This window comes from Ammospiza nelsoni, chromosome 3 (genome assembly GCF_027579445.1).
Source record: "Ammospiza nelsoni isolate bAmmNel1 chromosome 3, bAmmNel1.pri, whole genome shotgun sequence".
Taxonomy (NCBI): Eukaryota; Metazoa; Chordata; class Aves; order Passeriformes; family Passerellidae; genus Ammospiza; species Ammospiza nelsoni.
In genome coordinates, this window is record NC_080635.1 from 12,770,760 (window position 1) to 12,786,259 (window position 15,500).

Below are 15,500 nucleotides of genomic sequence, written 5' to 3' on the forward strand. Positions count from 1 at the left end.
ACAGGATAAGAATATTTAGATAACGTAAGTTTGAAAATAGAAAATATGGCTGTTGCCTTGTTGAGAACCTTTTAACTTTCTTTTGTTTACTTTTTTCACTCAGATTTGGCACAGCCATGCTCTACTTGGCAGGCAAGTGTGAATTCTGCAGTGTGTTTCGAGGATAGTAGAGGAAAAAAAATAACTTCTTACATGAGTGAGGTTTTCACACACTCTGAACTGGTCAGCATTTCCTCCACCATCACAGACCACCTCCTTTTTGTGCATGTCTGCCCTTGCACGATCCTGCTAAGACAAGGATTTTAACAAAATTCATAAAAATCTATGGGTTTGGGATCAACAATTCCCAACACACAGGGCACCCCTGCAGTGTGGCTGACTGCCTGCATGCCCTGGCATGGACCTGGACCAGACTGCAGCCTCTCCTGGGAGCTGCTAGAATTCCCTGACTAGCACTTGTAAAGCTGGAGCAGCAGAGCTGCTAGCATTTTCAGTTTCCTAGAATATTCTTCTGGCCATTTCATGTCTTCCAAAGTCAGTGTGCTCTGGTGATCAAAGTCCAGCAGGTGAGGATATAAATAAACATGGCTCACAAACAGTGTTTTTTCTCTTACGAAACTACTCTGACTGTTCAGGAGGGTAATGGGTATAGTCAACAGACCCCACACATGCAACACTGACCTTTCATTTTCTAGCTGTGGAAAATGTGCTTTGGCATTACTCAGGTCTTTGAATAAAGTTGTATAGACTTTATTGGTCATGCTTTTTCAAATATATTATTAGCATACCCTCTTCTAAAAACTCTGTCATTGTCTTTACATAAACATATATTTAATTTTACTCTGCAGTAATAATAATAATACATATTTGCTAATGTAATAATTCATAAGGAAGTAATAGATTTGCCCTTGCCTATACAAACACTATTTTCCTGTGTTGTACACAGGCACTAAGATATGTATTATTACTAGGGTTTCTTGCAGTTTGTGTCTACCCCTCTCTGTAACAAAACCCCCTCATTTATCCAGTCTTAATACACCTTCAATCTACCCTTCACATGCTTTCTCAAAATTGACATTATGTGAAAAGAGAGGAAACGTGGTATCTCAACTTTGTGGGGAGCTTTAGATTTTAAAAATATGCTCCTTCACGTAAGGAAGTTAATGAATAAGGCAGATGGAAGTATCAGAATATTTACCTAGTTAAAAATTGATGCAGAGACTACTAGTCCTTTATTAAGTTCTATTTGTCCGTTTCTCTTTTTAACTTTGCTGAATGTTTTCTAATAGTATTAGAAATGGCGTCCAAGTATTAAAATTGAGACCATTTAATATTTTGGTATTTAATACCATATTAATTTTTAGTAGCAATCATTTTTTGCCATACTGCTCTATATATGAAAAGAACTATCACATGCATATGTGGAGAATTGACACAATCTGATAATGACTTTCTTTTCCATTTGAATTTCATCACATTAGACTCCTTTTGGTATAAAAATCTATAAAACACAATAAGCTGCAGGATACCAATACACTAATTTCTGAGGTATTTTCCCCCTCATCCTTTTCTATTTTCCTATAAATGCACGCTTCTATGCAGCTGAAAAAGTGCAGTGTTTAGTAAATAGAACAACACAAAAGCCAATATTTAGAACAGGAAACTAACGAAAAAACTATCACTGACCACCACTTTGAGAGCTGAGCAGCACCATGTTAGTACCATAGTAACTGAATTTAGAAACTGTGCATTTGTTTCAGTTGTGGATTTAAGTAAACTCTGTTTTTTAAAGAATTTCTGTAAACCTTCTGCTTTTCTAATCCCTTGGCTAGTTTCAGGCAAATTTGACAAGGAAGAAGACAATAATACAGCACCAAGGTGACAGCACTAAGCTTCATATCTGACATGAAAAGCTCCACTAAATAAAAAAAAAAGAAAGAAAAACTATCTGAATGCCTCCCTGCAGTGTGGGAAAAGCAGGGAGAAGATGATGTTCAAACAAACCAACTGGGACAAGGTCCAGGCCACAGAGCAGCCACAGACCAGCCTGTCCAGTCAAGTCTGCACACGTGCAGCTCCAGCCCAAGCACAGCACACAACACCTCCTTCCATCCCACAGGCCAGAAACAAACCTGGTGAGAAATGGAGAGGGAGGGAGGAGGAGAGAGAAAACAATGGCATTAGAATATTGTGGAGAAGAAAGAAATGATGAGGATACCATATTGCAGACATTTGAGGAAGTAGAGATGGAGACTGAAGCATTGGGGAAGACAGAAATACACACAGCTCACCACAAGAACAACTTACTGAAAACTTGGCTTTATTTGGTTAACAGCTTACAGAATGGTACAAAATTCATCACACCTCAGCAGACAGCCTGCATACCTGGGGAGAAAGGGAATGCTACAGATCAGCAGAGGGAGAGCCTGCCCTGCAGAAGTTATCATTGACAAAGCTGCCTGAAAAGGCTGCAAAACATTCCAGTAAATTCCCTACTTTAGGATTTTTGGGCAATCTCCACCACAGCCATGCATGCATGTGAGGTACCACCCTGTTGAGAGGCAGAGGGGACACTGGTGAGCTGTGACAGTGGAGGTGACACCAGCACAGTTCAGCAAGATCCCTGTGGTATCCAGCAGGCACACTGATGGGGCATGCTTCACATTTCATTTCAGAATATCCTCCCAGGAGCTTATCCTACTTTTCCTGTTTTAGCCAGGGTAGGTCAAAACACCACATTAGTAACAAGATTTGTCATTCAGCTCTTTATCTTGAATCTCATTATTTCTTTGGCAACAGGAGTTACAGCATTTCCTTTATAAATCAGATTTGCTGGAGGGATTGCTAGCCAACATCCCAGGCACAGGTTCCTGACAGCCAGAGCAGGCTCTCCTGTCCTGGGAGGCTCAGAGCCCATGGAAGTCTGGGCCACAGCTATGGCAGAGAACAGGAATAACAGCAGAAACAGCTCCTTGCTGTGCTGCAGCTTTGCCACAGACAAAATCACAGTAAATGCGGTAAAAACTGCTCTCACCATCAGATGCCAGGCCTGCCCACCCAAAACCCTGCAACAGAGATGTCCTAGGGTAGAGGTTTATTTTAAATAGCTACATAGCATTGGAAAGATCAGTCTGTGAATTCCTGAAATGACTGCATCCTCAGCCTGCTGATTTTTTTTATACAACAATCTGTGTATTATCATTTCACTCTTGTTGCATACTTTTCACAGCTTTTAGAAAAAATATCATGCTAGTGAGATACTAGATGGCCAATAAAAACTAATTGGAGTTCTAGAATATTTTCAACTATGCTGAGGTTCCTGCTTTAAGGAATCAAACTACAAATTTGTAAGCATGATAATTTAGCAGATTATCATTTCACCATGGAAGAATTAGAAGCCTGTTTCAAAGTTTTATTAATTCAAGTCATAAAAAAGTTACAGCAACTTCAAATATGTACAAACTGCCATAAAAAGGTTGTGTTCAGTTACACAGGAGACAGTCTCATTACAACATGGCTACAAAATCATTACTTTCAATAAAACTCCCACAAGGGTAAAATAACCATTTAGGCATGTATGCTCCAAAACCCTAGTAACAGCAGTTGTTGACTCGTTTCATCATCATAAAAATAAAATCAGGGAGCAACAGTTAAGTTTTACTTGAGTAAGATGGGGCATTTAACTCTCAACAAATAGTAAAAGTAGCTGAATGGTTACCAGCCTTGGCTGTTAAAAGAGTTTTAACAATCATTAAGTGAGCACAATTGCCTCCCTTTCAGGAGGAAATTAAGATTCATGCCTCCAACGTTTTTGTTGTCTTCTTTCTTGTAATCTGGTTTGCCTTCAGTTGATTTAGTTAAGCATTCAGCCCTCTATGCATTTCGTTCATTTCCTTCACCTGGAGGGGAGGAGGCAGAGGAGAGATCAACATCTGTGCTGTTTCTAAACTTTAAGGCTTAGTAAATCATTAGGACTTAAAAGCCTGGATTTTCATTAGCAAAGAGATTTGATGCAACACTAACAGAACCAATCGTGACAAACCCACGGGAGGAAGAAAAAGGAGGAAAAAAAAAAGGAGAAAAATAATCACTACTTCGGGCACATGCAGGAAGCAGGCAATACTGTTTAGCTGCTACAACATTGTTTGGATTCCTCCACAAAAGGCTCCACACCTGGGTGAAGCACCATTGGGAATAGCTTCTCAATGGGAACTGAGAGATCAATGCAAATACCTCAGTAAAGGCCTTGTCACAGATCAAGACTATCAGCACTTCCTGTGGATTGCACAGCCCTTTGCTATACAAATGTAAAACAGAACTTGCAGAAAAACCGAACCCCACCCCCTGAGCCCTGGGAAAAGCAATCACCAGCTGCCTTTGAAACTAGTGCAGAACTACACAGAGGTGAAAACTGGCTGCAGAATTTGAATACTTTCAGTCTCCTTGAACACACCTGAGGCACCCAAAGCCAGTTTTTAACCTAAAGCAAACTTTAAAGTTTCTGGATTGTGGTCAAGCTCCTTCCCACACATACACCAGGAACAGAAATTAATTACCTCAGCTTTCACGTACTTCCCTTTCCTCCTCCTTGTCACGACCTGTAACAGAAGGATGCAATATTTTTAAAGTCTTGAAATACAAGTAACTTTATCTGGTTTTGACTTGAAAAGCACCAACTTGGAGCTGCCTGTTCCCTATCCTTCCAATGTGAGGCAGGAACAAAGGAGGTTGTTTGTCACTCTCAACTACTTTAAACCAGGAAGAACTTTGTTCACCTCTGTGAATTGTTCCCAGTACTTGTTTTCCGGGTGACACCCTTCAGCTGTAACCTGAAATAGTGACAGCGTGCCCATCACCAGTTTCCCACCTCCCACGACTGAAAGAACAGGCCAATTTACAAAGGAAGACTTTCCATCAGAACCCAAACACGTGTGCTGTTACTTCCCAAATTGTCACCAGCACCATTCTGCTTTGCTGGAGCTTACCAGGACAACAATTGCAGCCACTATTGCCACCAGTACCACCACAATGACAGCAATGACGCCGGGGGTCAGGGACTTCATAGAGAACTCTGGTGCTATTTCATCAACGTAGTAGACCACTGTCTTCTCAAGCTTCACTGGCTCGTTGTCAATGCTGATGTTTATCCCAGCATTATTATGAAAGATGGACTGACCTTTCACCTAAAGCAGAGAGGAAAAGACAGACTTGCTCATTCACATTGCAGTAAGGCATTTATCTCATCACAGGAATAATTCACCTGGCTTTAGCCAGCACACCCGAGTGCAGTGCAAGACACAAACCCAGCCTCTGGTTTGACCCACGACACACTTACATCTTTCTCAAAGTAGTAGGCCACATCAGCTATATCCACATCTCCAGCTAATTTTTGTGATGCGTTTTGCTTCAAATCAATAGTAATTAAAGGGTTTTCGTACTGGAAAAAAAAAATAATGTGGTATTAAGAAAGAGATACTTTGAATCCAGCTATTGAATAATCACCAAAACATTATGATCCAGTTTGTGAACTTGCATCCTGGATAAAGTCTAGAGTTCTTGAACTCAAGCCAACTGTTTACAGTAGGATTCAAATTCCATTTCTAGTGAAGCAAAGAAGTTATCTACAGACTAAGGAGAGCAGTGTCATTTCTCAGCATTTCTGTTCAGATACAGCCATTGGCTAACTGCTCACCATTTTGAGAGCTTCTACTAGAACTCATGCTGTATTGCATCAGTCAAACATGAGTTTTGAAAACAAAATGAAGTTCTGATACTTTGCTACACTCCCTGTGCCCCTTACCAGAACATTGGCTATGTAGCGGCCATCCAGCTGGTAACGGCTGATGATGGTGTCCGTGAAAAACCTGCAAGGACACCAAAGCCATGGCTGTAAAAACTGCATTTTGTCACATGTATCATTTGACAAGTAGAGAAGACTGGTGCAATTGTTTTCTCCTGCAGTCTCTGTGGTGGGTGGAGCTCAGCTAGCACCTAAACCCTCACCTCATCTTTCACTCACTTCCCCCTAGCAGGATCGGGAAAAGAATCAGAAAGGTAAAAGTAAGGGGAAAAAACCAAAAACCAAAACAATCCTCATCGTTTAAAATAAAGACAGTTTGGGAAGTGAAAGGGCTGGGTGGGGGAAATACAAAACCTCAAGTGATGTAAAAGCAGTCAGTCATCACTGGTGGATCAACGTCCAGCCAACCTCTGAGCAGTGGCCACTTGGCAAAAGACTTTCCCCCGGATTTATTGCTGAACGTGGCATCATACAATATAGGCTATCTGTTCAGTCAATTCAGGTCAGCCTGTCCCCCTCCCAGCCTCCTGCCCATCCCCACCCTACTCACTGGGGCAGCAGAGTGAGTCTGATAAGGCCCTGGCATTATGTAAGTGCTGTTCAGCAGCAGCTAAAGCACTGGTGAATTCATCAACACAGTTTCTGTCTAAAACACAGTACCACACCAACTGCTACCAAAAAAATTAACTCTGCCCCAACCTAACCCAGTGCACTCTCTTCATGCTAGAGTTCAATAACTCCAAACAGTGAAGATGCACTTACTGTAAAATAATCACCTGTGTTAGACAAAAGAGCTTTACAGTGTGAAAAGCTCAGAAGAAGAGCTAGAGGGCAGCAGCTTTTGATTTGGAAAGGAGGCGACCTAATAGCGACAAGTGGGGTTTTAACAAAATGGAAAGAAAAAAAGAAAAAAAAAAAAAAAGAAAAAAAAAAGAAAAAAAAGCTAAATTCTCCTTTTCCTCCTACTGCTTCTATGTAGTCATTCTGCCATTTTTGTCAGTTTGCTTCCTGATCAGTTTCACCCAGTACCTTCCATTTCTTTTAGTATATTGATTTGAGGGGAGAAAAAACTAGCAATTTTAAATGGAAGGGAATCTCTTTAGCAGTTACTTTGTTTCCAAATACAAATAAAAGCAATTCTATGAAGAATCTGCAGCTTGCTTCTAAAATGTCTTACAAGTGAGTTCACAGGTCTGTCACTGCTTATAGCAACTATTTAGAAACACACTAGATATCTACTGGGACATACATACACTACCATGACATATTACTATCATCACTTACTTCTTTAAAGATTCAGCGTTCAGAGGAGCATTTCTCTCAGCATGTCTCATTTCAATGATGATCCACCTGAAGTACAATGAATAGTCTTGAAGTACATGCATATAAAACAAAACAAAAAAACTAACCCCAGGCTAAAAAACCAGAACAATGAGACAAAACCAAGGCAAGCAAAGTCTCTTCCAAACCCACTCAACATCTCCTTGTTTCTGAAGGAAAAACCACCTCAGCCAAATAACCAAGAGTTGATTGCTCCATCTTCATTCATCCCCAGTGCATCATTCACACAAGGCAGAGCCTCACACAGGAATGTTTTCACGTCACAGCACACCCTGTTGAAAAACTTACATCGTTCTGACTAATTGATTGCACTTCAGGTCAGCATCGTGTTTGTCAGTTCTCCTAACTCCAGCTGTGTTCACACACCAACAGGTGGTTCCATTGCACTGCTTCGCCTTGAAAGCGCCACTGTTTTCACACTCGGGATCGTAAAGACCATCGGTATCTTCAAACGCATCTTTTGGTTTCTCACGACGACCCGACTTGGAGCCCATCACTTCTGCTTTCATCAGCAGGCATTTCGAAGTCACTAAAAACAGCCAGAAAGTCGCGTTATGCAGCGGCAGAGCACGAATGTCCAAAGCAGAGCTCCGAGTCCGCACAAACACCGGGTTACACCAGCGACAACCAGATCCGAAGCCATTGCATGGCAGAGCAGATGGCTGATGTGTAGGTCGTGTATAAAATCAATACAACTGGGCTATGGCAGCCTCTCAAGGCAAAGGCCAACAAGCCCAGCCTTGGGATTTACAGTTTCCGTTCCTCACAGCTGAGCTTGAACCCAGAGTGGGTCTTGTCTAGAGGTGTCCCCTCTAGATTTGTAGGTAAAGTGAGGATATGCGCTTGTAAGGAAGCTAAACGTTCATCTTCCAAGAAATTCTTGCCACTGGAGGACAAATACTGAGGAGCAGGCGTGAGCCTACATCAGTACAAGCAGAGAAACCCTGATCGCTTCTCTTCCAACACCAGTTGACCTGGGAGGCCAGGAAGAACAACTCCTTCCTTGCCTCCATTGTTTGCTGGGAGCTCAGCGGTCATTCCCACAAATCCCCCGGCGCTCCGCGGGCTCCCTTCCGTGCCACCCACCCTGCCGTGGCCCTTTACTCACGGGTGGAGCAGTCCACGGTGGCTCCGGAGCCGATGGCTTGGCAGATACACCGGCCGCTGCCGTCCGTCCTGCAGTCGGTGACGCGCTTGTTCTTCTCGCACACACACGCTGCGAGGGAAGCGCGGCCGTGAGGGGCACCGCCATGCCACAGCAGGACAAAGCGGCCCCGGCCCGGCCGGGCGTGGCGTGCCCGTCCCCCGCGTCCCCCCGGCCTCCCTCCCTCCTTCCCTCCCTTCCCGAGCGGCGGGGCTCCCCTCGGGGCGCGGACAAAGGGGCGCTATCGGGGCCAGGCCCTCCTGCCCGCTACGGGGGAATGGTGTCGCCTTCGGGGCACAGGGCGCCCAGCCAAGAGCGGGGCCCGGAGGGGTCCCGGGACGCGGAGCTCCCTCAGGAGCGGGGTGCGGAGCGGACGGGCGGGTGGGGGCACTCACGGCTCTGGGCGGCGGTGGCGGCAAGGCAGAGCAGCAGCAGCGCGGCCCCGCAGAGCAGCTTCATGGCTGGGGAGGCCGGGGGAGTTCTCGGGGCCGCGGGCAGAGCGAGAGCGGTGTGTGCGCGGAGCGGCGGCGGAGCGCTGTGAGCCGCCCGACAGGTTCCGCAGGTGCTGGTGCTGGCTGCACCGCGCCCTCCCGGCTCCGGTTACACCTGGGAGGACGCGCGGGGGGAGCGGCGGCGGCGGCTCCTCCCCCGAGCCCGCCGGGCGCGCTCTTAAACCACCGCCGCCCCCTCCTCTCGCCGCACCTGGGCGAAACTGGATGGGCAGGGCGGGGCCCGCTCCCGGCCTCAGCAGCGCCTCTCCTGCGGGAGCCATGGGGGAGCGGCCGTGCCCGCTCCGCAGCCGTGCTGTGAAACCGCCCCGCCTGGGTGGAGGGTGGTGGCGAGCCGGGGGACAGCGGCCCCCGCCGCCCAGGGGAAAGTGTTACTCATCCCGGGAGCTCCCGGGCGTGTTTGTCCTGTGACACACGGGCAGGGGAGCGGAGCCCTCCCGGCTCGGGGCTTCCCGCGCCCGCCGCTGACCTTCGGAGCCTCGGGGCGGGCCCCGGGCTCTTCCCTCAGGGGTGTTTCTACTCCCCGCTCGGCGAGCTGAGAGCGGACATAAAGGGGCAGGGAATGCTCGCACTTTATAGTGAGCTTTGCTCGCATCCAGGCGGCCGTGTGAACTACTCCGAGCTTGACATAAATTCTGATAATTCCTCAGTAAATTAAAAAGCTGATTTTATTATTATTATTAAAATGCTTACCTGTATAGAATAAATACTTTCGTAAGGTTCTTCACTGATCACGCGTTTAGTTTTTATTTTCGGTTTTGGTTCCTTTCTGGAATACATAGTAGATTTGCTCTATTTGCTCAAGGTTGCCCTGAAGATTCACTCCTGGTACTGCAGGATCCTCATTTCCTCGCTCGGGGAAAAGCAGTCCCGGGTGCTTTGTTTCTGAGCAGCGCAGCTTTGTGGGAAGCTACAAAATGGGAGGTAGTGCCAGAGCCCAGCCAGGTTGCCCAGGAAAAGCCGGCTGCAGGCTTTAAGATGGCTTTCCAAAGTGTAAAAGCAATGTCAAAATGGAAGAAAAAAGATAGGTATGGTACTCTGGAAATGCTTTATGAGCCTTGAGTTTATTTATTCAGCTAAAAATATGCATGGATCTTTCTAAAAGGTAGCTACGTTAGCACCCTAGAAAAACAAGTTATTTTAGTACAGGATATAACCAGAATGACATCCTGCCCAAAGACTTGAAGCTTCCTCTTACCAGTTCACTCTACAACAAAAAAATGTCTCTGCTTTTGCATGTGGAGACGTCAGTAAGTGAAACTGTTTGAAAACTTTGTGTGACTGAAGTGAAACTGCCGGTGAGCTATCTTGGTGTTTTTGTCTCTGTGCAGCTGTGTTTGTGTTGTACCTGGTTTTGTGTGTTGTTTTCATCTCCAGAGCCCTGCTGCTGTCTCAGATGGGTCCAAGTTAAAGGAGTATGGTTTTGCTCTTTGGATTTGCTCCTGGTACAGCCCAAATCAGAGTTTTGCGGCATTTGTCTTGATTCTTTGTGTGGTTTTCTGTGATTTCTGATTGACGATAAGTATATTCTTAGGTACACTTGGCAAAGACTCAAAAGGAAAGCTTGGCCTAGCAATATGAAAACTTGACAAGGCTAAAGTCTCAGATATGGACTTCTTGTATGGCTTTCATCAGGTGATGGCATTTTCCAGAAAGATGAGTAGGATCAATAAGCTCAGAAATGCCTGCCTTACTAAAAACCTCTTACTCCATGTTAAAGTACTGTTTTTGTCAAGATGAGACAAAAACAGAAGAGCTCTCTTGTCATTATGGAATTGTCAAGCTGACCTATGTAAGCCTTGATAAAAGGGACCAATAAACTTTATGACAGGCTTTTGCCTTTATTTAATTTATTTTTTTAATATGTAAAATGTTGAGGAACAGAACAGGCTGGGTACAGCTAGTTCCCTTTCTTCTCCTGATCCTTGTTCTGTGCCTAGTTTTACAAATCTAAGCAGTTTTGAAATCTTGGAGTGACTACTACTGAAAGTTGCCCTCCTTCTTTCTACAAGCACCTTCAAATACCACATAGGCATATTTTTATCAGAAAATAGCTACAACCTTTAGTATCTAGGAGCTGAATGGTCTTAGAGTATCTGTGTGGACTAGAGCCTCTCACAGTGTGTTTTGGCACTGTTATGTTGTGACATGGAGTAAAATGTGAGTTAGCGCCTGTAGAAAGTACTTTGGTAACTCTGCTACAGACATAGAGGCATCATGCAGATTTTTGTAGGATAACATTTAATTTGGCTCCAGTTTGCAGGGTTAATAAAGACCTTGCTACTTTGTGGTCTTGCCAGATTTCCAGATGTGAAGAAATGATTTTTTAAATGATGCTCAGTATTTTTGAAGGAGAGTTGCTCTAGACTCACCAGCAAGGCAATGGAAATGAGGGACCACTCACAGCAGAATTAATTTTACCCTCTTTCCACATTATTTTGAGGGCATCTTCTCAGTAGAATCAAAGCCACTGGAGCAGACACGAGGCTAAACAGGTACAAGGGCCTGAGTGCTGAAGTTTATGACACTCATGTCTGGGGTGTTGGGAGGCAGTGTCATTTTTTGTGCCTTTTGTGGTGCTTGTACCTCTTTGTGCTGAAATACATGACCATGTTCAATGGCTATTCTATATTAGCTTTCCTCAGCACACAGCTCTAAAGGTAAGGCCTTGCATATTGGTTATAAACAGGATAATTTTATCGACTGTTGGAGATACCTCCTCTTATCAAATAGCTGACTGCTGATTAGGCAGGGCAGTGTAGGCTCATTGTGGCTTTCTCTTACTAAAGCATAATTACAGCTCAGACAAATTATAATTTAAATGCTAAGAGCACTTTACTGGCTCTACTTTATAGCAAAAAGAAAAAATGTTTTGGTCACTAAACTCTACATACAAAAAGTATGTAAGCTTACATTAGGAAAACTCAAGTGATCTGTATTTTTCTACTTTTGCTTTGTAATTTACATTGGATCCTGATCTGTTTGGAGAATGAAGTATTAGTTCACTAAAATACTCAAGAGGCATTGACTCCAGGGGGAGATTTTCTATTGACTTCAGTGAATTTGGAATCAGATCCAAGGAAATAAATCCAGCTCTTGCTGAAGCCAGTAAGAATTAATGTGATACTGGGCTATGAGGTGAGGTCATTTCCAGGTCTTCACTAGAAATTAGGTAAGTGGGGTCTCTGAAACTCCCCAGGCACAGAAAAGCGACAGAATCTCCTTTCAGGGAAAGTCGAAAGGATGTGTGAGTCACTCCCGAGGCATCAGGAAACATGCAAGGTGGGGCTGTGACATGCACTGTGATCAGCAGATCGCAGAGATGAGTGGCCTCAGCGTGATCAATGCCACTGGGGTGTTTGGCAATCCGGTCTGAGATTCTTCAGAGGCTGCAAACCTGATTGGTTTTGGGTGTACCCTCCCAAAGATAACCAGAGTCTCATCCCTAGAAAATAGGCCATGTATGACACCAAATTGGGAAGCAGAGTCTTGTTAGTCTTTTTCGAACAAAATTATTGGCTTTGGAAAATTCATGAATTTTAACTGGTTACGGCTGGCAAAGGTAGAAACAACCAGAAACACTGATGCTCAAAAGTGCCAACAGGTATTTTGGACAGCAGACATTGCTACATATGTCATTATATTACAGACTTGCTTAGGAACTTTTTATTAGGACAGCTTCAGAATGCTTACATTCAACTTTTTTTTTTTTTTTTTTTTTTTGTCAGACCTCATCATCTGCATAGAATGAAACCTTGAAAGAACTGTAGGAAGAGGACAATATTGAGAAATCATGTACAGTACCTTATGCATTGTGTGTTTTTCTGAAGATCCCATGTTGTTATAAATTGACACATGTTGCTGCTCAAAGGACTGTAATAAAACTGCTGCTTCTATTGCTATTTTACTTTTCCTACCTTTTGAAAACCACTAGTAAGCAGGTAAGCCTTGTTACACGGATTTGAATTTGAATAACGAGAACATTTGGAGTCCTGGAGAAGTTAAATGTCTTGTCTGTATGGAGGTGGTCAAGTATAGAGCCAAGAAAAAAAAAAAAAAAGAGCAGTCATGCCTTTCTGTTAGACTGTTAAACTACTTCCAAACACTGTAAAAAAAAAAAAAGAAAAAACCAAACCAAAACAAAAAAAACCCAAAACAAACAAACAAACAAAACAGGAAAAAAAATTAAGCTATTTTACATGTTTGGGTCTTTTTGGTCTGTTTCTAGATCATGACTTATTTTTTAAATAATAACACAGTGTTTGTGCATTTTGACAAGACTGTCATGCACACTGAAGAAGGAAATTAGTTCAGAGGCAGTGGCGACCCTGACAAAGCTGTCCTCAGCTCCAGAACCCCACAGCTTGGGTCTCTACAAGGTTGGAGACCTTAGAAAGTAAGGGTAGCTGCTAAGAGGTACAGGGCTGTTGGTTCAGAGGTTCACAAAACTAGACAGGGTGTAGCCACAGGAGAGAAATGCTCATGCAATTAATGTATGTTCTATTTGTGTCTTTGAGGATTATAGAAACCAACATGTCTGATATGTTGTGGCATCCTCACCTCTCTGCCAGGGCTTAGTCTTAACTGCAGAGGGTGGGGCCAGTAACAGGTTTGTCACCCTCATCTTTAAGTACCTGAAAATTCATTTTCATGGCTTTAATACTGACAGCCTTTTTAGAACATCTTTTGTCAGCATTCAAAACTGCTCAAAATAAACAGCATTAGAGGTAAAAATTGTAATAACTCCTCACCCAGACTAATGCACAGCAGCGAGGCAAACCTAATTTCATACTGTGCCCAATTCCTCAAGTTTGTAGTGTTTGGAAACGGCTCAGGGGAAAACACGAGATCACAAGCTGTAGTAAAAGAAGCTCTTTTTACATTAAAATTATTACAGTTTGATATCTAAGATCCTTTATTTTTTCCCTCTGTGAAAGAAGATAGAGACGAAACTTTGCCAAAACACTTGTTGAAAATTGAGATGGTCCCAAGCAGTTTGTACCATGCTTTGCTGCGTGACAACATCTGTGGACTGTAGGCAGAACTGAAGCAAATGTTTGCACAGACAGTTGTCCTGTCCCTCAGGGTGGTGTTATCAGAAGGCACACTGAGTTCTGCTGCCATAAAACCTGCCTGCCACTGAATTTGCTTGTTCTGGGCTTGTGCAGGCTGCCATGGGGTGGTGAGGGCATGGACTTAGAGTTTGTCAGGTAACCCCCAGTAGGAGCCACATACAGGGCTGTGCCTGGCAGGGAGCAGAAGCCATGCACTCCTCGATGCAAACAGGGTCACAGCACGCACACAGCAGGCAGTTTCCAGGGAGCAGTTAACATGCTGTAAATCCCCACCCACTCTTGCCTCACTCTAATTTGTGTGCACAGTCATACCCCAAGCAAAGGTGAATAAATACACCCATGAGCTGGGCAGAAAATCTCATCCCACAAGCACCGACACAATGGAGAGCAGAGAGTGGGGCTAAAAGAGCTGGGCATGTCATTGGTGTTTTGCTTTTTTTGTTCCTCACTGAAATAAATTGCTTTTGTGTTGTGACTACTTTCACAGGTCGTGAGTTTCCCTTATTTTTTTCCAGTTAGCAAAAGCTGTTACCAAAGTTCATCTGTTTCTCTGTGCACTTTAATTTACAGTCCTTGTACTAGTCACTTTATTGCTTCAAGCTCGGAGTGAGGGAACTTTTACAACCTGTGATTACTGAACTTGGTGAAACAAGAAAGCTTTTTGACCTGTTGTGGAGTAATTATAGACCCTATTGCTACTTGGGAGGGGCATTCAATGTTTAACAAACTGTGGCAGTTCTAATTTAACTGTGTGGAGCCTGGACCATTGGAAGGGAGGTAAAAAAAGCAAATCCTGGACTTTTTCCAGGTCACATTTTAACTTGTCTGGTTTTAGTCTCTAAAGGGCTGTCCTTGAAGTTCTGCCTTCCCACTACTGAACTTGATGCTGCTCCTTTCCTAGCAGCGCAAGAGCATGGGAGCCAAATTGTTTGCCTATGAAAACAATTTCCTCTTGCTTCAAAAACTACAGCTACACTACTTTTGATTAATCCTTTCATGGGGTGAGTCTTCTGAATGCCATGCCACGCAAATACAGCTCTTGACAACAGAAAAATTGTCCTGTCTTAATCACCACTATTGTTTCATATTATAAGGGTCATGGGCAAAAATTCAATTGTGTTCAACACTATAAAAACAGAGAATAAATAGATAGTGAGTTTGAAAGAGTTCGTGACCTATGTGACCAGTAAACTTTGAAACTGGAAAACAAGATGAGAAAGATTAGATGAAATTTACACATTTTGCCCAGTTATAGAATCACAAGCCAGCTAGCTAAACCATTGAACCTTTCCCACCTATTCTTTAGCCATTCAAACAGCCATTATTTAGGAAACCTGCCTTCAGGAAAAGGATTAGGATCTTATTTTGAAAGCACCGATGTTTTTCTACTTTTGATGTCCGTAGATAATAACATAAGATATATTTCCTGGATAATGGGTTGCTTGGATGTTTTGTAGTTTAGTGTATTAATGTGTACCTAAACATTACATCAGCGAGGCAAAGCATTTCTGTTAATTTCCAGGTGGAATGAAACACTTTTTAGCTGATGCCATTTTATAAAAAAGATTTCTTACATCAAATTCTTGAAACTTTCTGTGTCCAGCTACCTTTTCAGCTGGGAGATTTTCGAA

At 43.5% G+C, this 15,500-nt stretch overlaps 1 protein-coding gene across 1 annotated transcript; it reads right to left on the reverse strand.

Annotated features, from left to right (window-relative positions):
- Positions 1-3,397: 3,397 nt before the first annotated feature.
- Positions 3,398-8,928, reverse strand: EPCAM (epithelial cell adhesion molecule). Its single transcript, XM_059469203.1, has 9 exons — positions 8,681-8,928; positions 8,250-8,357; positions 7,430-7,670; positions 7,085-7,150; positions 5,801-5,864; positions 5,336-5,437; positions 4,986-5,183; positions 4,557-4,598; positions 3,398-3,899 (listed from the first exon to the last, which is right to left on the reverse strand). Exons 1-9 carry the CDS (start codon positions 8,742-8,744, stop codon positions 3,858-3,860), a joined length of 927 nt encoding a protein of 308 aa, XP_059325186.1. The 5' UTR covers positions 8,745-8,928; the 3' UTR covers positions 3,398-3,857.
- Between the last annotated feature and the right edge of the window lie 6,572 nt (positions 8,929-15,500).